Raw genomic sequence first — 21,563 nt, forward strand, 5'->3', positions numbered from 1 at the left:
TTTCTTTCTTTCTTTCTTTCTTTCTTTCTTTCTTTCTTTCTTTCTTTCTTTCTTTCTCTCTCTCTGTCTCTCTCTCTCTCTCTCTCTCACACACACACACACACATGCTTTTTAGAGACAGGGTTTCTCTGTGTAGTCCTGGCTGTCCTAGAACTCACTCTGTAGACCAGACTGGCCTCGAAACCACAGAGATCTGCCTGCCTCTGCCTCCTGAGTGCTAGGATTAAGGACATGTGCCACCACTATCTAGCTAATTTTTGTCATAATTACAGAGAAGAATTCAGGTTAATTCAAAGCAATTTTTATTTCAATAAAATAAAAAATAATTGCATTATATAAAAAAATTGATGTGAAAATTATATGGGTCATAATGAAGTTTGTCCCAAAGCTAAAACACAACAGAAGCTATCATCTAGCTGAAAAGCCATTTGTAGTTATATAACGATTGATATATTAGCATTCACATTGTCTTTTGGGCTGGAGCCTTAGCCTGCTGAGAATATTTGCTTGGCATGTTTAAGGCGTCCAACTTAATTCTTAACACCACCTAAAAGATCAATTCTGGGCCTAAAATAGTCAGTCGAAATCTTCAGTGCTTACTAGTGTCTTGGACAAAGAAAGATACAGAAAACAGTTGTTCTCAAGCTAGAGCTTAGGAAGCCAGGACTAAGCTGGACAGTGCTGGCACCCTTGGGAGGCATAAGCAGATGGATCTCTAGAAATTTGAGGCCAGCCTGGTCTACAGAGAGAGTTCAGGACAGCCAGAGCTACACAGAGAAACCCTGTCTCAAAAAAGAAACAAACAAACAAAAGGGAGGGGCCAGGGCTATGACTGCAAACCTGGCACCTGCCACTGTGTGTCAATCTGTTTTCCTTAGCATCTGTTGTAAAATAATGCTTAGGAGCCTAAGAGATTTTTGCTGAATGTCAGGATTCTCTTAATGCGCTGCAAGTATTAAAGACAGAGGGCTTGGCCTGTAGAGTGGATTGTTTTAACTTAACAATTACAGAATCACAAGCAACCCCCCAAAAGCTTTGAGTGTGTACTCGGTGAAAATGAAACTTGAGTATCTCTAGTATAAGCCCAAGTTCTTCCAAAGAATAAACCATCTCTTAATCATATAATGTAGTGCTTTTGTGTTTATGTTCTTTATTCACACTTAATTCTTTATGCATCTTTCTTTTTCCTTTAAAATTTGCTTTCGCAGATTTCCTCACTCTCCTCCACCTACAAGATCATGGAAATCTCAATGGAAATGCCATTTGAAGAATTTGAGAACTACTCCTATGCCTTAGACTACTACTCCCTGGAGTCTGAATTGGAGGAGCAGGTGCCTCTGGAAATTGTTCACTGGATCTCCCTCCTCTTGTATGTCCTAGCAATTGTTCTGGGAATTCCAGGGAATGCCATTGTCATTTGGTTCATGGGATTCAAGTGGAAGAAGACAGTCACCACTCTCTGGTTCCTCAATCTGGCCATTGCAGATTTCATTTTTGTCCTCTTCCTGCCCCTGTACATCTCCTACGTGGCCTTGCGTTTCCACTGGCCCTTTGGCCTGTGGCTTTGCAAAGCTAATTCCTTCATTGCCCAGCTGAACATGTTTTCTAGTGTTTTCTTTCTGACAGTGATCAGCCTGGACCGCTATATCCATTTGGTCCATCCTGTCTTGTCTCATCGGCACCGAACCCTAAAGAACGCACTGGTGGTTGTTTTATTTGTCTGGCTGTTGGCCTCTCTGCTTGGAGGTCCTACCCTGTACTTCCGGGATACTCTGGAGGTCAATAACCACATTATTTGTTATAACAATTTCCAGGGGCATGACCCTGACCTCATCGTGGTGAGACACCATATTCTGACCTGGGTGAAGTTCCTTTTTGGCTACCTCCTCCCTTTGCTGACAATGAGCTCCTGCTACTTGTGTCTCATCTTCAAGGTGAAGAAGCGAAACATTCTGATGTCCAGTAAGCATTTCTGGACCATCCTTTCTGTGGTCATCGCCTTCATGGTTTGTTGGACTCCTTATCACGTGTTTAGCGTTTGGGAACTCACCCTTCACCACAACAGCTCTTTCCAGAGCATGCTGCAGGGGGCAATCCCTCTGTCCACTGGCTTGGCCTTCGTCAATAGCTGCTTGAACCCCATCCTTTACGTTCTAATTAGCAAGAAGTTCCAAGCTCGCTTCCGGGCCTCTGTGGCTGAGGTACTAAAGCGTTCACTGTGGGAAGTGAGCTGCTCCGGCACAGCCAGTGAACAGCTCAGGAGCGCTGAAACCAAGAGCCTGTCTCCCCTAGAAACAGCCCAATGAGTACCGCGTCCCTAGAATATCCGTGTGACGCTTTCATGTGAGCCTCATAGCTAATCCTTTCAGATTAAGTGTCATCCTGATCTAAACTGACCGTATTTCTTGTTGTTTTTCTTGAGTGTATCGGCCTCACATGTTCTTGTGGGTATGAAATGCAGGATTCCTTGTTCTCAGTTTAAATGATGTCTCTTTCTGGATGCCCTCTGGTGGCGATTGTGACACTGACCGCCTAAAACTTTCTCCCACTGTTTTTGCCTGCCTCTATTAATGTACTGCAGTATATGTATCAGATTAAATTAAAAAAAAATTATAATGTATACCACATTATATTAAATCACCTCTATTGAAAAGGCATATTAAATCATCTCTATTGAAAAGACATCAGGCTGTTTGGTTTTTCTGTTTGTTTGCTTTTGGGTAATTTTGTGTGTGCATGCTTGTTCATATGCGTGGAGATGCACATGTATGGAAAGTATACTAAAATGAGTGTTGTTCCTCAGGAACCACCCAATTTATTTATTTATTTTTGAGACAGAGTCTTGCACTTGCCTAGAGCTCACCAAGTAGGCTAAGGTGGCTAGCCAGCAAGCCCAGACATCTGCCTCTGCTACACCCTCAGTTCTCTTATGGTTATGAATATCACTCACACAGCATTGTTTCCACTGTAGTCAATTGATCAAAGCAGGACTAGGATATCTCAGAATCAGAGGAGACAGCCCTCTTGCCCCTTTATGAGACGTGTCTACAATTTTGCGTTTATTTCTAGTCCTCTAGAATATAAAATTCTGACTGTATGTAAGTGTGTAGGTTACTATAAACATAGAACACATTTCCAGATGGTGTAGGGGTGGCCCCATCTCAGAACCGCTTCGAACAGCAAGCATTGCTGGCACGGTTCTTTTGTTTCCATGAGCACCAGTATAAGCTGAATAAAGCTAGCTTTATGCCAGTGTTCTCAATGGAGAATTCTCAAGCACTATGGATCCCCAGGATACCAAGTGCTGCCCTCTGCCGGCTCTCGCCGCTCTGACACGCTCTTCCACTTGTTCCTCAGCTGGTACTCATGGTTCTGACATGGTCTTCTGCCGGCCTTCATGCTTCTGCGACAGCCCTCGGCTCGTTTTCATGGTTCTGAAACAGCCCTCAGTTGGTTCTTAGGACTCTGGCAGAGGCCCCTTAGGGTTCTAAAATAGCCCTCAGTTGGTTCTTAGGGCTCTGAAATAGCCCTCAGTTGGTTCTCATGGTTGTGACATGCGCCCCAGCTGGCTCTCATGGGTCTGACACTGCCCTCTGCTGGCCCTCACGATCCTAACAAACTTGAAAAAAATTACCTCTGTTCTTTAGGCTGGTCTGTTGAAGTACATTATCCTTAGTGCATGCTTTAATGAATATATGTATCTGATCCAATACATCTTTACAATGTGAAGCTTCCGTCACTAGAGGTAGTCATAGCCTAAGGCCAGACTGAGAGCAAGAGCACTGCCTGATGAAGGCAAATAACCCTGATCCAGCTACTCTTCTGGATCCCTATCTATGAAATACGGAGTTTTTGTTTTTAAGACAAGGTTCTTTCTTTTCTTTTCTTTCCTTTCCTTTTTTCTTTCTTTCTCTCTCTCCCTTTTCCTTCCTTCTTTCTTTCTCTTCTTTCTTCCTTCCTTTCTTTCTTTTTTAAAGATTTATTATGTATACAGTGTTCGTCTTGTATGCTAGAAGAGGCTACCATCTCATTATAGATGGTTGGGAGCCACCATGTGGTTGCTGGGAGTTTAATCAGGACTTCTGCAAAAGCAGCCTGTGCTCTTCATCTCTGAGCCATCTCGCCAACCCCAAGACAAGGTTTCTTTGTGTACCAAACAGTCCTCAGACTCACTCTGTAGCCCAGGCTGGCCTTGAACTCAAGGGTCTTAACACCTCTGCCTACTAAGTGCTGGCATTAAAGGTGTGCACCACCACTGCCTGGCTCACAAAATACAGAAAGATGTAATTTAAAAAAGATGTAATGTCTAAACTGTAAAAAATCAATTATAGATTTTTAATTTTTTGTATTAATTACAATTTATTCACTTTGTATTCCAGCTGTAGTCCCTCCCCTCAATCCCTCCCAATCCCACCCTCTCTCCCTCATGTCCTCCAAGGCCTCTAAGTCCACTGATTGGGGAGGTCTTCCTCCCCTTCCATCTGATCCTAGTCTATCAGGTCTCATCAGGACTGGCAGCATTGTCTTCCTCTGTGGCCTGGTAAGGCTGAAGGAGGTGAACAAAGAGCCAGCCACTGAGTTCATGTCAGATACAGTCCCTGTTCCTCTTACTAGGACACCCACTTGGAGACTGAGCTGCCATGGGCTACATCTGTGCAGGGATTCTAGGTTATCTCCACGCATGGTCCTTGGTTGGAGTATCAGTCTCAGAAAAGACCTGAGTCCAGATTTTTTGGTTCTGTTGCTCTCCTCGTGGAGCTCCTATCCCCTCCAGGTCTTTCTATCTCTCCCATCTTTCATAAGATTCCCTGCACTCTGCCCAAAGTTTGGTTGAGTATCAGCATCTGCTTGATACGCTGCTGGGTTGTCTTTCAAAGGCCCTCCGTGGTAGGCTCCTGTCCTGTTTCCTGTTTTCCCCCCTTCCGATTTCTGTCCTGTTTGCCTGAGTGAGGATTGTTCATATCACCTAGGGTTGTCCTTCTTGCTTGGCTTTAGGTGTACAGAATTTAGTATGTTTACCCTATATGTCTAATATCCACTTATAAGTGAGTATATACCATGTGTGTCTTTCTGCTTCTGGGATAGCTCATTCAGGATTATCTTTTCTAGATCCCACCAGTTGACTGCAAATTTCATGGTTTCCTTGTTCTTAATTGCTGAGTAGTATTCCATTGTGTAAATGTACCCCAATTTCTGTATCCATTCTTCAGTTGAGGGGCATCGGGGTTGTTTCCAGGTTTGTGTAATAGCAAATAAAGCTGCTACACAACATGGTTAAGCAAATGTCCTTGTGTACTTGACAATATTTTGTATATATGCCTAGGGTGGTATAGCTGGATCTTGAGGAAGCACTATTCCTAATTGTCTGAGAAAGTGCCAGATTGATTTCCGAAGTGGTTGTACAAGTTTACATTCCCACCAGGAGTGGAGGACGATTCCTCTTTCTCCACATCTTCTCTAGCATGTGCTGTCACTTAAGTTTTTGATCTTAGCCATTCTGATGAGTGTAAGGTGAAATTTCAGGGATGTTTCGATTTGCATTTCCCTGATGACTAAGGACGTTGAACATTTCTTTAAGTGTTTCTCTGCCATTCAATATTCCTCTACAGAGAATTCTGTTTAGCTCTGTACCTAATTTTTTAATTGGATTACTTGATTTGTTGCTTTAACTTCTTGAGTTCTTTATACGGTCTGGATACGAAAGACAAAAGGGCTGAGAAAGAAATTAGGGAAACGATACCCTTTCCAATAGCCACTAATAACAAAGTACCTTGGTGTGACTCTAACCATGCAAGGGAAAGAGATGTTTAAAAAAAAACTTCAAGTCTCTGAAGAAAGAAATTGAAGATATCAGAAGATAGAAAGATCTCCCTTGTTCATCCATTGGTAGGACAAACATAGTGAAAATAGCCATCCTGCCAAAGGCAATCTACAGATTCAATGCAATTCCCATAAAATACCAACACAATTCTTTACAGGCCTTGAAAGAACAATTCTCAATTTCATATGGAAAAACAAAAACCCAGAATTGCCAAAACAATCCTGTAGAACAGATTATCTGGAGGTGTCTCCATTCCTGACCTCAAAAGCTGTACTACAGAGCAAGAGTAATAAAAACTGCATCGTACTGGTATAGAAATAGAATGGTGGATCAATGGAATCGAACAGAATACTTGATTTTTGACAAAGCCAAAACTATACAATGGAAAAAAAACACAGCATCTTCAACAAATGGTGCTGGTTTAACGAGTTCCATATTTATCACCCTGCATAAAACTAAAGTCCAAGTGGATCAAAGACCTCAACATAAAACCAGACACACTAAATCTGTTAGGAGAAAAAGTGGGTAAGAGCCTTGAACTCATTGACACAGGAGACAACTTCCTGAACTGAACACCAACAGCACAGGCTCTAAGAGCAACAATCAATAAATGGGACCTCATGAAACTGAAAAGCTGTAAAGCAAAGGACACTGTGGTCAGAATAGCTTAGATTGGGAAAGGACCTTCACCAGCCCTATGTGCCAGGTTTTAAACACAAAGCTGACGTATTCAATGTTGGCTTCCAGGGTGCTACAGACCCCAAGTTTTCCCAATGAGTAGCTTCAGCATACGGACTATCCCAGCACCACACTCCCAAATTCAAGGGAGCACTACCCCACACTGAAGCACATTATGAGCCTACACAAGATCATAGAATGAATTAAGCCTGGGAACCTCTAGTACCTTGTTTGGGGGGGATGGAGGGACTGGAGAGATGGCTCAGTGGTTAATACTTAAGGACCTGGGCCCCAAAAGGCATAGTCCCTAACATCCATTTAGAACTATCTACAGTTCTGGGGATCCAACACCCTCTCCTGAACCTCTCAGGCACCGCCATGCATGTGGTACCCATACATGTGGAAGTCAGAGCACCATTTTCCAGATCTGGCACTCTACTCCCACCTAGGCTCCAGGGACTGACTGACCCCAACACTAAGCACCCTTAGTGGCCCAGTCACCGTACTGGCCAAGATTTACTTTTTTTAAAAAAAATTAATCTTAAGATTAATGGTCATAATTATTATCAACCAATACCATGTATTGCAGACAGCCACAGAATTTTATCATTAATGGCTACAATATTATACTGTAATTGCTAAATGTTTAATAAGTATACATTGTTTTTTTTTTTCCAAACTGCCTATGACATGGCACATATAATGTTGGTTAAAAAACCTCAGGTTGGTCTGCTCATCAAGCTTGGCTTAAACAGCCAAACTTATGAGTCATATAGACACTGAATCCTCTCCCTTAGAATGAAGACATACAGTACTTCTCAAAGTAGAATCAACAGCCAAGGCTTATCTTTCATGCTTTTATTTAAGTGCTCTGACTTGAGGATGACTTTAGATTTTGTTAAAAGCAGCCACATCCATGGACTGCACGTAGTCCTCAAAGGCAGTAATCTGCTCTTCCAGCATGTCTGTTCCAACCTTATCATCTTCAACCACACACTGGATTTGAAGCTTTTTAATTCCGTATCCCACTGGAACCAATTTAGCTAAAAAAAAAAAAAAAAAAAAAAAAAAAGAACATGAAGGTGGAAAAACAAAAATCAGGAAACTCTTATTGATGGGAAAACATTGAAATGCACACAAATTCCAACTTCAAGATGTAATCATTATACTCACAAGAGCCCCACACCAAGCCGTCTGCTTGGATGCTCCTGACGCACTCCTCCAGTTTTGTCATGTCTGTCTCATCATCCCAAGGTTTCACATCTAATAAGATGGAAGACTTTGCAACAACTGCAGGCTCTAAAAAAGATTAAGAAACACATTACATTCAACTAACCACCTTCACTATAGGCCAGATCTCATTTTTTTTTTTTTTTGAAAACACCGTATCTAAAACATAAAGAAATATACCATGTGTCTGTCACACATATTCCCCTTTCTGTTCGGCTAAGAAAGAGGTATTAAATTGTGTAACAGTTTCTTTCCCACAGAGGAATGCTACAACTGCTACCATAAGAACAGTTGTAGACCAGTAGCTGTGGAAATTTTATAATACTGACCTATTCAATAAAACTGAGGAAAAAAGAAAACACTTCAGGGTCAAGCTTTGGAAAAGACCACTTGAATTATTATTTAACAATGAAGACAAACCCTAAAATTACCCACTTTTGGCTTTCTTTGATTCATACTGTGCAAGGCGTTCTTCTCGTAGCCTCTTTGCTTCTTCACTTTCCTGCACAGAGAAAAAAGTATTTCACAAAGTTGGGTTACATTCTGCTTAAATATAGTGACAGGGTCATTAAAAAAATGACCAGATTCATCAGAACAAAGCAAATCCATCAGGAGCTCAGCCGAAAGATGGTGATTTGATTTTATTCATCATGTACCCAGTGGTAATTTTCTTAAAGGCAGATAACACACCAAAGCCAGAATTCAACCCCCAGCAGTGGCCACAGCATCTGCACCCATGCTCAAAGAGATCCTGCCTCACCCATATACTCATGTCAGTCATACCTCCTCATCATCAGATCCGAAGAGATCAATGTCGTCATCATCCTTTGCATCCGCAGCCCCATTTCCTGTAGTGTCTTCCACACTGGCAGGGCCATACTTGCCCAAAGATTTCTTCACTCCCGGCAGGCTTTAAAACAAGCATTTTAACTATTAGGTCGGCGTCACAGCCTTTTCTGGACTAAATACAAAAGCTTCCTTTCCTAATATCCCCTAATTTCTTCTGGTTATTTGCCCTTTAGTACAATCCCAGGTAAATAGCTTTTACATATGTCCGGCTTTTCACTCAGCAGCCATTAGCAGCACGGGACACACTGTACCCAGTAATCACTATAGTTAACTTTTTCAGAATTCACATCTGTTTGAGACTTCATTAAGTAGGCTTACTTCCATTCTTAGTGAACTGGAGTTGGCCTCCCCAAACTTCCACCCAGGTTGGTAAGTTTCAGAAGAATGGCCAGAGACTTAATGAACAAAGATACTTTTACCTGGCTTTTTCCTTCTCGTAAGACTTGATGTGGTTATACCAACGCAGGGCATGACACAGGTCAGCAGGCGGTGGACCAGACACTGCCTCGAATACCGCCACATCTGCTTGCGATGGCACGTACCTGCCGGTGACACAAAAACAAGTGCACACACCTTTAAAAGAAAAGACACAGACACCGGCTCGTAAATGACAAACCCTACATCCGTCAAACTAACCAGTGGGAGCTGTAACAGGGCTAACCTAAACTGCTTCTCATCCTAAGTGCAAACAACATCTGTCTGAATCTGTGCAAGCCCAGACTATCTGGCCCTTTTAGGAGAACTCGAAGGCTACCATCTTTCCAACCTGCCTTGCCACAGGTTTAAAGACGAGGAGGAACCGGTTGAACGCAGCCACACGTAAACCAAGCATTATTTCAACGACTGCGCTTGCACCCCCGACCCCCGCCGCCCCCGGAGGCCCTGCTCCAGAGGCATCCGGGCCTCTGGAGACCTAACTCGGCTTCCCCTCGCCTCCGGCGACCCGCTTCCCTCCTGCCCGAGCCCCGCGCCACGTGGCCCCGGGTCCCCCCGGCCTCCCGACTCACCCCTCAATGTAGCTCTTGTCCGCCAGGTAATCGTTGAGTACCTGCAGGCCGGCGGGAGTTTTCAGATCTCCGAAACCCATGGCGTCGGCTGGATCCGGGAGGCGGGCAGCGGCGGAGGGAAAGAGCGGCAGGAGCCCGCGGCCAGCGCTGAGGGAAAAAAGGGCCCCGGCCGCCCGGAAAAGTCCTTATATAGAGACGGAGGCGTTTCCCTCCACTGCACCGGCTAGAGGTTAAAGGTCAAAGTACGTTGCTCCTCTCGTTCCTCCAGAAAAGCTGCGACTTGCGAATTAAACGGCCCACGGGTTGTCCGCGGGCCCTCGCTTGTGTTTGGAAAGAAATTAATAAAAGAGGCATTTTAAAATGCCTACCTCCAAGGATTTCGAAACTAAGGGAAACGCCCCTTGAAGAGCCGGAGTTGAACGAAAGCGCTCGGCCACCAGGCCTCGGCTACTTCCGGCGGAACTGCAGCTTCAAGTCGTCCTCTCCGCTTCCTCCCGGCTCTCCGTCTCCGCTGACGGAAATTGCCGAACAGGGCCAACGGGGAAATTATCGAATCTGGCTTTTTGGTCCCTCCTGGCTTTCCGTCCTACAGGTCCGGCTGACGGAGTTAGCCGTGACCGCCATATTGACTTAGCGGCCAGGTTTTGAGGGGTCAGGGGGACCCGGACAAGTCATCAGAACAGCCTGGTAGGCTCCGGAGGAAAGGTAAGGACGTGTTTAGCTGTGGAAGTTGAAGTGCTTCGGGAAGTGTTTTATTTCTTGGCCAGATTGGATCCTTTAGGTCAGACAAGTCATTCTCCTCTTGTCCTTGACTGGGTACCTCCTCCTGCCCCGCCACCTCCAGAACCAGGGAGAACCGGCAGGTGAGGGTTACCGACCTTGGTTTCAGGTCTGATGGAGCATGATGCAGGAAGATCAGGAGCCCTTTGGGAGCTCCGGCTTGCGAGCTGCTTCCTCTCTGCAGAGAAAAACAGAAGATGGGCCTGTCACAGAAAGAGCGGTTCATTTCCCAGTGTCACAAGTGACTTGAACGTTAGCCATCATTATTTAGCTGCTGTCTTGAAACTCTCTGCCCTAACTACTGCATGTTTAAACTGTCTAGTTCATTGATCATTGGTCGTATTTTATGCATTCCATTATGACGGGAAAACTGACAAAAACTTTTCAAAAAGTTAGCTCAGTCGGGGCTGGAGAGATGCGGAGAGGATCCAAGTTGGGTTCCCACTTTCCAAGTCAGGAAGCTCACAACTGCCTGTCGCTGTAACAGGGAATTCGCCACTCTTCTGGACTGTGAACACAGGAGCCCACAAGTGCACACACTCAGACAATATCCACCGAGTTTTACGTCATTAAATTGGGTGTTCTAAGCCAGAGCATCAGCATCTTTTAGAAAAGTTGTTTCTGTGAGTCACAGCTAAGATATTAGAGAGATGCCAGGTGTGGTGGGGCATGTCTATAATTCAGCACTGTGGAGGCAGAGACGATTGGACGCAGGACTTCGTGGGTGCTGTGGTAAGACTCTACTGAGCTGCGCCCCCGTCTTGACTAAGTTTTGTTGCGGTTTGGTAGATAGTCTGAAGCACATATTCAGGCTGGTGAGATAGCTCAGTTGGTAATGATGCTTGCGGTCAAGCCTGACAACCAGAGTTAGATCCCTAGGACCCACGTGATGGAAGGAGAGAACTGACTTCACATGCACCTGTGCGTGAATGGTAGCACACACCAAGTATGTAAGCAACAAAAACGACAGCTATATGCCGATCTGGACATGGTGATGCATGTCTGCAGTCCTGGCCCGAGCTTGGGAAGTAGAGGCCATGAAGATGAGGGCCCCTGGTTGATCCTTGCCTTCATAGCAAGTTTGAGGCCAGTCTGAGGGTATACGAGCTCTATCTCAAAACAAAACAAAACAAAACAAAACAAAATGAACCGTGCACTGTATAAAACAGGATATCCCCAGATTGTCTATGTAGTGAAGGTGTTATTATTTGTCTTTATGGGATGAGGTGTCTCTTTTTTTTTTTTTTTTTTTTTTTTTTTGCAGGCTTACTTCTAATGCATGATTCACAGGCTTCAGGTTCTCCAGTACTGGAATTACAGGGGTGGGCCACCATACTTGGCCTCATGAATGCATTTTGTTTGTTGGTTTGTTTTTAAATGGGATAGGTACTACTCATTCTAGAATATGGTGGCAAGACTATTTGGTGACTTGCTTTTGCTATTTGGTAACTATGCTAGTCTTCAGAGAAGAGAAATAGCCCAATTTCTTGTCAAGGAACTTCTAGTCTAGTAGGTTCCAAAATTGGTAATTCATCAATTTAGTGTTTTGGGCTTGTTTGTTGTCTGTACTAGGGATACAGTCCAGTGCAGGCTAAGGAAGTGGTCTTCCACCAAAGCTACATGATCAGCCCAAGTTTAGTAAGTAAAATAATAAAGTATATACATGGTGTGCTGTTAGTAAAGAAAAAGACCACAAACGAAGAACACTTTACAACTGATTTTCAGTGGCCATTACTGATTAAGTTTAAGTCAGTTTTTATTGCAAATTATTTCTCTGTTTTCATATTGGCGATTATTGACCTAGTAACAGCACCCTAGGAAATATTGTAGATCTGCTTTATAAATAAAGAGCCAATAACTAAGCCGGGTCCAGTGATGCACGCATGCCTGTAATCCCAGCACCCTGAGAGGCAGAGGCAGGCAAATGGCTGTGAGTTTGAGGCCAGTCGAGTCTGCAAAGTCAGTCCAGGACTGCCAAGGATACACAGAGAAACCCTGTCTCGAAAAAAAAAAAAAGAAAGAAAGAAAGAAAAGAGCCAATAACTAGTGGATAAAAACATGATGTCTGCAAATTCAGTATTGAAAACTGTAGATTACGGGGCTAGAGAGATAGCTCAGAGGTTAAGGGCACTGGCTGCTCTTCCAGGGGTCCTGTGTTCAATTCCTAGCAACTGTATGGTGGCACACTGTCTATAATGAGATTTAGTGCCCTCTTCTAGCATGCAGGTTTACATTGATACATAATAAACAAACAAATCTTAATAAACTATAGATTATAGTTACTAAGGAATTAATGAAATAAAATGGATTATGAATTAATGAATTTAACTATAGGTCATCTATGATAACTACAGACTTTAGTGCTTAGGATTCTATTTGATCTGGAGTGGTAGTGTATACCTTTAATCTCAGCACTTGAGATTAAGTGCTGATGGATGTGAGTTTCAGGCCAGCCTGGTCTCTGTATAGCTAAAAGCCAGTTATGGTAGCACATAAGATATGCTGAAGAAATTGAGGCAGGAGGATCATGAGTTCAAGACCAGCCTAGGCTATACCTTTGGGGCTGGAGAGATGTCTCAGTGGCTGTGGTTTGATTCCCCAAAATTACATGACAGCTCAGCAACTGTTTACAACTCCAGTTCCAAGAGATCTGACATTCTCTCCTACCCCCCTGGGCAGCAGGCATGCAAATGGTGAATAGACATACATGCAGGCAAAATACATATGCATACTTTTTTTTTTATTAAAAAGGAAATAGTTTTGGTTTTTCACTATTTTCTATTAGTACTGCTACCGCTTTTGAAAATTATTACTATTTTTTTAATGTTGATACATTCTAACCACATAATTTTCTTCTTACTGTCTTTAACAGGTTAAAAACAACAAATACAAACAAAGAAAACTAGTTATCTGACCACCTATTTGTAATCCCACCACCTGGCTGCTTAGTCTGTGTGATTAACTGAGCAAACAGAAAGTCCAGTACTTAAAACTAAGTGGTTCTCAGTCAGTGGGTCAAGACCCCTTTGGCAATCCTTTATCTCCAAAAATACTTACATTATGATTCATAATAGTAACAAAAATACAGTTATGAAGTAGCAATGAAAAAAATTATGGTTGGGGGTCACTACAACATGAGTTGCTGCATTATTAAAGGGTTGCAGCATTAGGAAGGTTGAGAACCACTGCTTTAAGTAACCACATTTATGTAAACTATCCAACCTTTTAATTTTTTTTATTTTTCGGCAGTATCTTGCTATGTAGTCTTGCCTGACCTTGAACTTACGCTCTAATGTACTTAGGTTCCAGGTGCAAACCTTTTAGAGCATAGTTTCTCAACTTTAACACTGTTAATACTTTGGATAATTTTTTTAGGATTTATTTGTTACTTTGGAGAATTTTTATTGTAAAGGACTGCCCCGTGCAATATAGGATTTTTAATAGCACCCTGCTCTCTACCCACTACATGCCAGCATACTCCTTCCCACTGTGGTAATGGTGTCTCCAGACATTAATAATTAATAAGCTCCCTCACTCCCTGTGGGACAAATGAGAACCACTCTTTTATTTTTAATTTTTAAAACATTTTACTTATTTATTTATGTCTTAGTTATATTCATGTCTATGTACAGTGTGTGTGCCTGGTAGTGACAGAGGCAAGACGATGCTGTCAGATCCCCTAGACTAGCCTTTTTTTTTTTTTTTTTTTTTTTTTTGCAGACTTGATTATTGAACCTAGGGCCATCACACACATGGTATCACTGAGCTACATTTCTTTCCCTTACTTCACTTTCACTTAAAATTTTTTTTAAAGAGACACGATTTCTCTGTATAGCCCTTGCTGTTCTAGAACTCACTCTATATACCAGGCTGGCCTTGAACTCATATATCCGCCTACCTCTGTCTCCCTGGTACTGTGATTAAAGGTGTGTACCACCATGCCCCGCTTATTTTCTTTTCTGTATTTGAGTGTTTTGCCTGCTTGTGTATATGTGCACTGTGTGTGCGCTGGTGCCTGCAGAGATCAAAAGAGGATCATAACTGTAGTTATGGATGGTTGGGAACCGTCATGTGGGTGCTGGGAACTAAACCCAGGTCGTCTGCAAGAGCAACAGGTGCTCTTAAACTGCTGAGCTTCTTCAGACACCTTTCCATTTCTGAGACAGGGTCTCACCAAGTTATCCAGGTTGGCATTGAACTCACTCAAGGTCTAGGCAGGTCTGGAACATGTGAGTCTGCTGCCTGGTGTCCCAAGTAACTGAGATTACAGGCCTGGAACACCCGGTCCAATGGAGGACCATTGTTTTAAAGCTTATTTTTACCAGCTCTTGGGAATTGGTACTGAAAGTAGGAAGATACACAATGAATATTGCAGGTCTGTGAGAGAACAATGGTCCTCAAGGACCATTGCATCCAAGGCTTTGACTACTGATCTACCTCGGAGCCTAGGATCCTATTCAATTCAACGATCGTGAGAGAGTACATGTTGGAGCCAGTTGTAGTAGCACCCAGGAATCAAAAGCAGGAGAATTGCTTCAAGACTAGCCAAGACTAATAAGACCCTGCCTCACCAAAACAAAATTCCCAACATACTAGTAGAAAATGAACAGAGAAAGGTATTTTACTAATTTTAGGTCGCTATTAATGACAAAATTATTTTTGTAATTTTACTTTATTCTTAATTATTTTTCTTTTGAGACAGTGTTTCATATATCTTTGTCTGACTTCAAACTTGCTATGTAGCAGAAGATGATATTAAACTTCTAATCCCCCTTCCACCACCACCTAACTTCTAAAATTACAGGCATATAATCCAGTTTATGCTATGCTGGGGTCAGAACCTAGGACTTCCCGAATGCTACGCAAATACTCTTGCACCAACTGAGCTATATTCCAAGCTATCATCACTTCTGCCTATATCAAAACTGTTCTTAACTTTGCATTATAATGCCCAAATTTAGAGCTGGAGATGTAGCTCGGTTGTAAAGCCCTTACCTGTGCAAGGACCCGAAGCCTACTGCATACTAACTACTTCTTAACTCTTTGTATAAGCTACATTATATAAGCTAATGTCTCTGGGACTGAATATTATATGTAAAACTTGTGGGAAAACATCAGACTTCTGAATTTTTTAGAATAATGTATGTGAAACCATAAAATCATAACAGACTTTATAATTAGGTGGCTTTATAATTAGGTGGCTCTTTTTTCTCTACAGTAACTCATCTTTGTTTTGTTTTTAGCCATCATGTTAAGGATACCTGTAAAAAGGGCCTTGCTAGGCCTTTCTAAGTCTCCTAAAGGATATGGTAAGTTTTTGTTTTTGTTGTATATTCATGAGTATTTTTGAGCGTCCCTGTAACAAAACAAAACAAAACCAAGCCTGAATTGAAAAAGCTTTTATGCTGGTTTAGTATTTTAAAAATTTACACCTTAGGCAGGCAGTGGTGGCGCCCACCTTTGATCAGAACACTCAGGAGGCAGAGGCAAGTGGATCTCAGAGTTGGAAGCCAGCCTGGTTTACAGAGCAAGTTCCAGGACAGCCAGGTCTATACAGGGAAACCCTGTCTCAAAACAAACAAACAAACAAAAAATTGCATCTAGAGAAAGAGGACTAGTTACAAAATGAAAATTTGTATGTGTGGTTAATCCATTAGCCTCTGCTGTAATAAACTCAACTGTTAATTTGTTTCTTACCTTATCGTTTTGATGAGCAGTTCGAACAACTGGCACAGCAGCAAGTAACTTGATTGAAGTATTTGTTGATGGTCTGTCTGTTATGGTGGAACCAGGAACCACTGTCTTACAGGTAATTATTTTTGTGACTCTGTGTATTCTCTGCTTTTTGTTTAGAAATAATTATTCCCTATATACTGTTTAGTTGTCTTTTTGTTTTGTTTTGTTTTGTTTTTGTAAACATGAGATAGCAATATCATGGAAATGGGTTGATTTTCACTCCTGCTGTTGGAGAGTGAATAATACATGTTTAGCACCCCTGGGGAACTGTAGTGGCTCTTTTGTTTCATTTCTGTCTTCCAGTGGGATCCATTAAGAAATTCGACATTACAGAAATAGTAACAATGATTAAGATTGTGAAAAGGGAACTTTTGGGGCCTGGAGGCTCAGAGGTTAAGAGCACTGGCTGCTCTTCCAAAGGTACTGAGTTCAATTCCCAGCAAACCACATGGTGGCTCATAGCCATCTATAGTGAGATCTGGTGACCTCTTCTGGCCTACAGGCAGAATACTGTATAAATAATAAATAAATAAATCTTAAAAAAAAAAGAAAGAAAGAAAGAAAAGGGAACTTTGGTTTGCTTGTGTCCTGCCAGTAGCTTGTGCACTCTCACCAACCAGGGGCTCTCTGTTCTAGTACCGAGCGACCCACTCTTGTTGCTTTTCATTTTCCTATACCTTTCTGTTTTCAGTAATAGTTTTAAGACTGTGTCCCACAAGGCAGGTAAATGAAGGATAGTATGTCATTTTTCTGAATTTCTCCAGAAATAACATGTTTGGTCATGAGAGGTGATGAGTTATTCTGTTTGTAGGTTACAGAGCTAAATGGGTTTTTGTTGTTGTTGTTTTTTATTTCTATCTGTAGGTTCTCACAGAACTAAGTGTTTTTTTTTTAGGCTTTTTTTGTTTTGTTTTCTTTTCTGGACTGTAGTAGGCGTAGACAGACATGTAAGCACTGAATATTAGCAAAAAATATTTTCAAGGTACAATGGACCACATTTTGGACACATAGGAAATGATAGAGATATTAGAAGTAAAACTAAATCATAGCCAGCTGAAAGATATGAGGTGAGTCTGCGTCTCAGAAGAGCAGGGTGCCTCAACAAAGGGCAGTCCAGGAGTGAAGCCGCTGGGCAGCTTGACAGGGAAACGTCTGGGACAGTGGACCACTCAGATAGCGGGGAGAAGACTCAGCACAGACTCTAATACTTACCTGATTTTTACATATAACTTGAAGGGATTTTGAGGGATTTATGTCCTTTGAGGCAGCTTCAGAGCTGCCAGGTCTAGGATCAAGAGCAAAGAGTAAAATCTCTTGAGGAACTGTTAGTGTTTCCTTGCTGTGAAGAAACACCATGACCATGGGCTACTCTTATAAAGGACAACGTTGAGCTGGGCACCATCAAAGGTGGTGTACACCTTTGATCCCAGCACTTGGCGGGCAGAGGCAGGTAGAGCTTTATGAGTTCAAGGGCAGTCTGGTCTGCAGAGTGAGTTCCGGGACAGTCAGAGCTATACGGAGAAAACCTGTCTCAAAAAGAAGAAAGAAAGAGACAACATTTCATTGGAGCTGGCTTACAGTTCAGAGGGTTAGTCCACTACCGTCATGATGGGAAACATGGCAGCTCACAGGCAGACATGGTGCTAGAGAAGGAAGGGAGAGTTCTACATCTTGATCCACAGGCAGCAAGGAGAGTGTGTCATTAGACATAGCTTTAGCATAGGCGACCTCAGAGCCCACCTCCACAGTGACACACTTCCTCTAGCAAGGCCATTCCTCTTAATAGCACCACTCCCTAGATAGGCCCAGCATTCACACACGAGTCTGTGCGGGCCATTCCTATTCAAACCACCACAGGAACTTACATAGGAGTGGGTATTTAGGGATAAAAACAATAAAAGATACCTCCCCTCCATTATTTCAGTGAGCACAAGAGCGAAGTGGAGTTACTAAAGCAAAGTTTTGTCTTCTAGGCTTGTGAGAAGGTTGGCATGCAGATCCCTCGATTCTGTTACCATGAGAGGTTGTCTGTTGCTGGAAATTGCAGGATGTGCCTGGTGGAAATTGAGAAAGCCCCAAAGGTATGTGACACCTTGAATTCCCTATCATGCTGTAGGAAAGATAAGGCTTTAAATCTTATAACAAACTTTATTTAAAATCAATACTGCTATAAATTCAGTATTTTTTTATATAGGTGACTCATTAAATACATTGAGGAAAGTATTGTATAAACATAAATGCCATATAGCAAGCCTAAGAATTCAAGGTGGTTTCTTAAGCTTTCTGCATCTTTTTTTTTTTTTTTTTTCTTTTTGGTTTTTTGAGATAGGGTTTCCCTGTGTAACTTTGGCTGTCCTGTAACTCACTCTGTAGACCAGGCTGGCCTTGAACTCAGAGATCTACGTGCCTCTGTTTCCTGAGTGCTGGGATCAAAGATGTACACCACCTCGCCCCGCTAAGCTTTCAGAATGTTAAGACACAATTCCAAGACACTTGATGAGCGAGTAGTGTATAGATGTGCTTATGCTGCTCCATTTTCACTTGACAAAGCGTTGTAGACAAGAAGTTCACCTTATGTTATTGCAGTTTGGTGTATACGGCTGTCACTCAGCTGTGCCTACAAATAGAAGGAAGGTTTGGTGTGTGTGTGTGTGTGTGTGTGTGTGTGTGCGCACGAGTGCATGCGCACACATGTACCTGTATGTGGAGGCCAAGTGACCACCTCAAGTATCACTCCTCGAGGATTCTCCATTTTGGTTTTTAGAGGCAGGTCTTTCTGGTTAGGTTAGACTGGGCATGCTCCAGGGATGCGCCTGTCTTTGCCTCCCCAGTGCTGAGCTTACAAGCATGCCCCACTTTGTCCAGCTTATTTGTCTGGGTTTGGGGGATCAAACTTACATCCTCATGCTTCTTAGGCTTACAGAGCAAGCACTTTATCTATTGAGCCATGTCCCTTAATGCTAGGCTCCTTTCCTGGTTTTTGTTTTTTAATTAAATTTTTTTTTTTTAATTTCAAAGATGTATGTATTTATTTAGTAGAGGTGAGATGTGGGGTATGAGCTGGTCTGTATGTGTGGAGGTCAGAGGACAGTTTACAGGGGTCTGGTTCTTTCTTTCCACCATGTGGTCCCTGGGGATTGAACTCTCAGGTAACTAGGATTGACCCCCTGAATGATCTCTCTGGCCCTTGGTTCTTGGTTTCTTTCTTTCTTTTCCTTTTTTTTTTTTTTTTTTTTTTTTACAAAGGCTCAACATAATCCATCCATGCTGACTTTAAGTTTACCATGTAGCATAGGCTAGTGTTAAACTCATTTTATTTTTTATTTTAAGCCAGGTGGTGGTGGCATACACCTTTAAGCCCAGCACTGGGAAGGCAGAGGCAGGTGGACCTCTGAGTTTGAGGCCAGCCCGATCCACAGAGTAAGTGCCAGGATAGTCAGGCCTATCACAGAGAGAAACCCTGTCTCGAAAAGCAAAAAACAGTTCTATATAGTCTGTGTATTAGTGTGCTGTGTGTGTCCATGCATGCGTGTCTGTGCACACTGGTGCACACATACATTCTCGTAGGTACTGCTGCTTGTGTGGAGGTCAGAGGAGTGAGTTCTCTTCTTCCACCAAGTTGGTCCTGGATATGGGACTCAGGTCTCCTGTCAGGCTTGGCAGCAAGTGCGTTTACCCTCCAGCCTCCTGACTGCTGAGTTAAGCATTGACCACAGTGCCTTTTTTAATTTGTACAACATACATGTGTGTGATATGCATGCATATGTCACAAAACATATGTGGAGATCAGAGGATATAACTTTGCGAGATCACCTCTCTCCCCTTTTATGTAGGCTCCAGGGTTGACTTGGTAAGTTCCTTTATACACTGAGCCAATTTGTCTGCCCATTCCTGAGTTTTGAAAGCACAAAAATGGCGATCAGGTTGGATGTGGGGGTTCACACCTTTAACAGCAGCATGCAGCAGCAGACGCAGGTGGGTCTTTGAGTTTGAGCCCGGCCTGGACTAGTGAGTTTCAGGTCAGCCAGGGCGACATAACGAGACCTTATCTTAAACATTTAAAAAGCTAAAGGCAGGCATAGTGTTCCATGCCTTTATTCCCAGTCACTTAGGAAACAGAGGCAGGTGTATCTCTCAGTTTGAGGCCAGCCTGGTGTACACAGAGAGATCGGAACAGACAGGTAGAGAATCTGTCAAAAAAAAAAAAAAAGACCAATTTCGGAGCAGAATAAAGAATTGCTCTAACTAATAAAATGTCCTTAATGACAATTATGTCCTAGTTTCTTTGTGGTTGCTATAACAAAATATCCAAGACTGGATACTTTATGAAGTGAAGATGTTTATTTAGCTTATAATTTTGGAGTCCCCAATCAAGCAATCACATATGGCAGGCCTCTGGTTGTTTTATGATAAAACAAGAGGAAAGGAAGAGACTGGTTAGGGGCCACCTTCTTTATTGGTAATAACCCACTTCTCGTGGGGACCGATCAACTCCAAGACCTCATTCCTGAGAGACCAGTGTTACTCTCACTTATCCCACAGGCCTCCCTTTTCACACTACTTCTCACAAGCCTCTGTAGATTGGGAGCCAGTCTTCTGGTTCAGGACCTTCTGGGGGACAAACTACAATAACATTTTATTTGTTTTAGGATTAGCACAAAGGGGCAGATTATCCTACTACTGGTTATAAAAAAATCTGAAAAAAATGTTTTTGTTTGTTTGATTTTTAGAAAAGATATCACTATAAATAACCCCTGGCTAGACCAGACTAGCCCCAGACTTGCAGTCTCTACCTCCCAAGTGCTGAGATTACAGGCATTTACCACTAAACCTAGCTGAAAACAAAATTCTGTTTTGAAAGGTAATCTTTGTTTAATATATGAGACAGATCTCCGGCTGCTCTGCAGCTCATCATGTACCCCAGGGTTTTGTTTGTTTTTAATATTTTATGTGTCGGTTTGTTTATAAATAAATACAAACATGAATTTCTTCATTGAAATTCTAGGTTGTAGCTGCTTGTGCTATGCCTGTTATGAAGGGCTGGAATATCCTGACAAACTCGGAAAAAACGAAGAAAGCCAGGTACTTTGGTGTTTCTACTGTAGATTTCTTGTCAGGTACTGTTTATGCCGACGTAAATGAGGAATTTAGAGTCCGACTTTGAAGATGAGCAGAAATGAATACACAGTAGAGGAGGTTGGCTCAGGTATTCGAGGCATTGCCTGGAATTGTATCCGCGTGGAAAACTCAACTCGAGATGAGTAGCACCCAGGACTTACGGAGCTGAGCATTAGTTGGTGACATGTTAGTGTTTGCTCTAGTGCTCAGTGTGTGAATGTGAGGCTGTAGATTAAACTTGCCACATGCAAGTCCTAGCCTTGTTTGTATTTTGAATTAATGTAGATATTTTCTGAGAACCTTTCAGCAATGTAAAACAATTTATTTGTGGAGGTGATCCCATG

At 42.5% G+C, this 21,563-nt stretch overlaps 3 protein-coding genes and 2 non-coding genes across 5 annotated transcripts in view; 2 read left to right on the forward strand and 3 right to left on the reverse strand.

The window, feature by feature from the left end:
* The window catches only part of Cmklr2 (chemerin chemokine-like receptor 2), a 32,728-nt gene extending 30,337 nt beyond the window's left edge, over positions 1–2,391 (forward strand). Inside the window, exon 3 of the mRNA XM_055616874.1 lies at positions 1,209–2,391. Within this exon, the coding sequence (XP_055472849.1) occupies positions 1,239–2,306 (1,068 nt within the window). The 5' untranslated portion in view covers positions 1,209–1,238 and the 3' untranslated portion in view covers positions 2,307–2,391. The remainder of the gene's footprint in view (positions 1–1,208) is intronic.
* Positions 2,392–7,342: 4,951 nt separating this feature from the next.
* Eef1b2 (eukaryotic translation elongation factor 1 beta 2) lies at positions 7,343–9,846 on the reverse strand. Its single transcript, XM_055616423.1, has 6 exons — positions 9,586–9,846; positions 8,998–9,120; positions 8,513–8,639; positions 8,165–8,231; positions 7,673–7,798; positions 7,343–7,542 (listed from the first exon to the last, which is right to left on the reverse strand). Exons 1-6 carry the CDS (start codon positions 9,663–9,665, stop codon positions 7,388–7,390), a joined length of 678 nt encoding a protein of 225 aa, XP_055472398.1. The 5' UTR covers positions 9,666–9,846; the 3' UTR covers positions 7,343–7,387.
* LOC129684077 (small nucleolar RNA SNORA41) lies at positions 7,911–8,042 on the reverse strand. The gene has a single exon (XR_008721267.1). It is a non-coding gene; the product is annotated as a small nucleolar RNA SNORA41 (small nucleolar RNA).
* LOC129684076 (small nucleolar RNA SNORD51) lies at positions 8,311–8,389 on the reverse strand. The gene has a single exon (XR_008721266.1). It is a non-coding gene; the product is annotated as a small nucleolar RNA SNORD51 (small nucleolar RNA).
* A 180-nt stretch (positions 9,847–10,026) lies between the features above and the next one.
* Positions 10,027–21,563, forward strand: part of Ndufs1 (NADH:ubiquinone oxidoreductase core subunit S1) — a 36,502-nt gene continuing 24,965 nt past the window's right edge. The window contains exons 1-5 of the mRNA XM_055616422.1: positions 10,027–10,290; positions 15,609–15,674; positions 16,083–16,174; positions 18,075–18,182; positions 21,107–21,183. Coding sequence (XP_055472397.1) covers positions 15,614–15,674; positions 16,083–16,174; positions 18,075–18,182; positions 21,107–21,183 — 338 coding nt within the window. The 5' untranslated portion in view covers positions 10,027–10,290; positions 15,609–15,613. The remainder of the gene's footprint in view (positions 10,291–15,608; positions 15,675–16,082; positions 16,175–18,074; positions 18,183–21,106; positions 21,184–21,563) is intronic.

This window comes from Psammomys obesus, unplaced genomic scaffold (genome assembly GCF_907164565.1).
Source record: "Psammomys obesus unplaced genomic scaffold, mPsaObe1.curated_primary_1811, whole genome shotgun sequence".
NCBI classification, from domain to species: Eukaryota; Metazoa; Chordata; class Mammalia; order Rodentia; family Muridae; genus Psammomys; species Psammomys obesus.

What these genes read in the sequence shown, in the direction of transcription:
- Eef1b2 (XM_055616423.1), bottom strand. Translation starts at nt 9,665, where the DNA reads ATGGGTTTCGGAGATCTGAAAACTCCCGCCGGCCTGCAGGTACTCAAC. An exon ending in TCGGATCTGATGATGAGGAG is followed by an intron (nt 8,232 to 8,512) that starts GTATGACTGACA and finishes TTCTCTGTGCAG; the next exon opens with GAAAGTGAAGAAGCAAAGAG. An exon ending in CGGCTTGGTGTGGGGCTCTT is followed by an intron (nt 7,543 to 7,672) that starts GTGAGTATAATG and finishes TTTTTTTTTTAG; the next exon opens with CTAAATTGGTTCCAGTGGGA.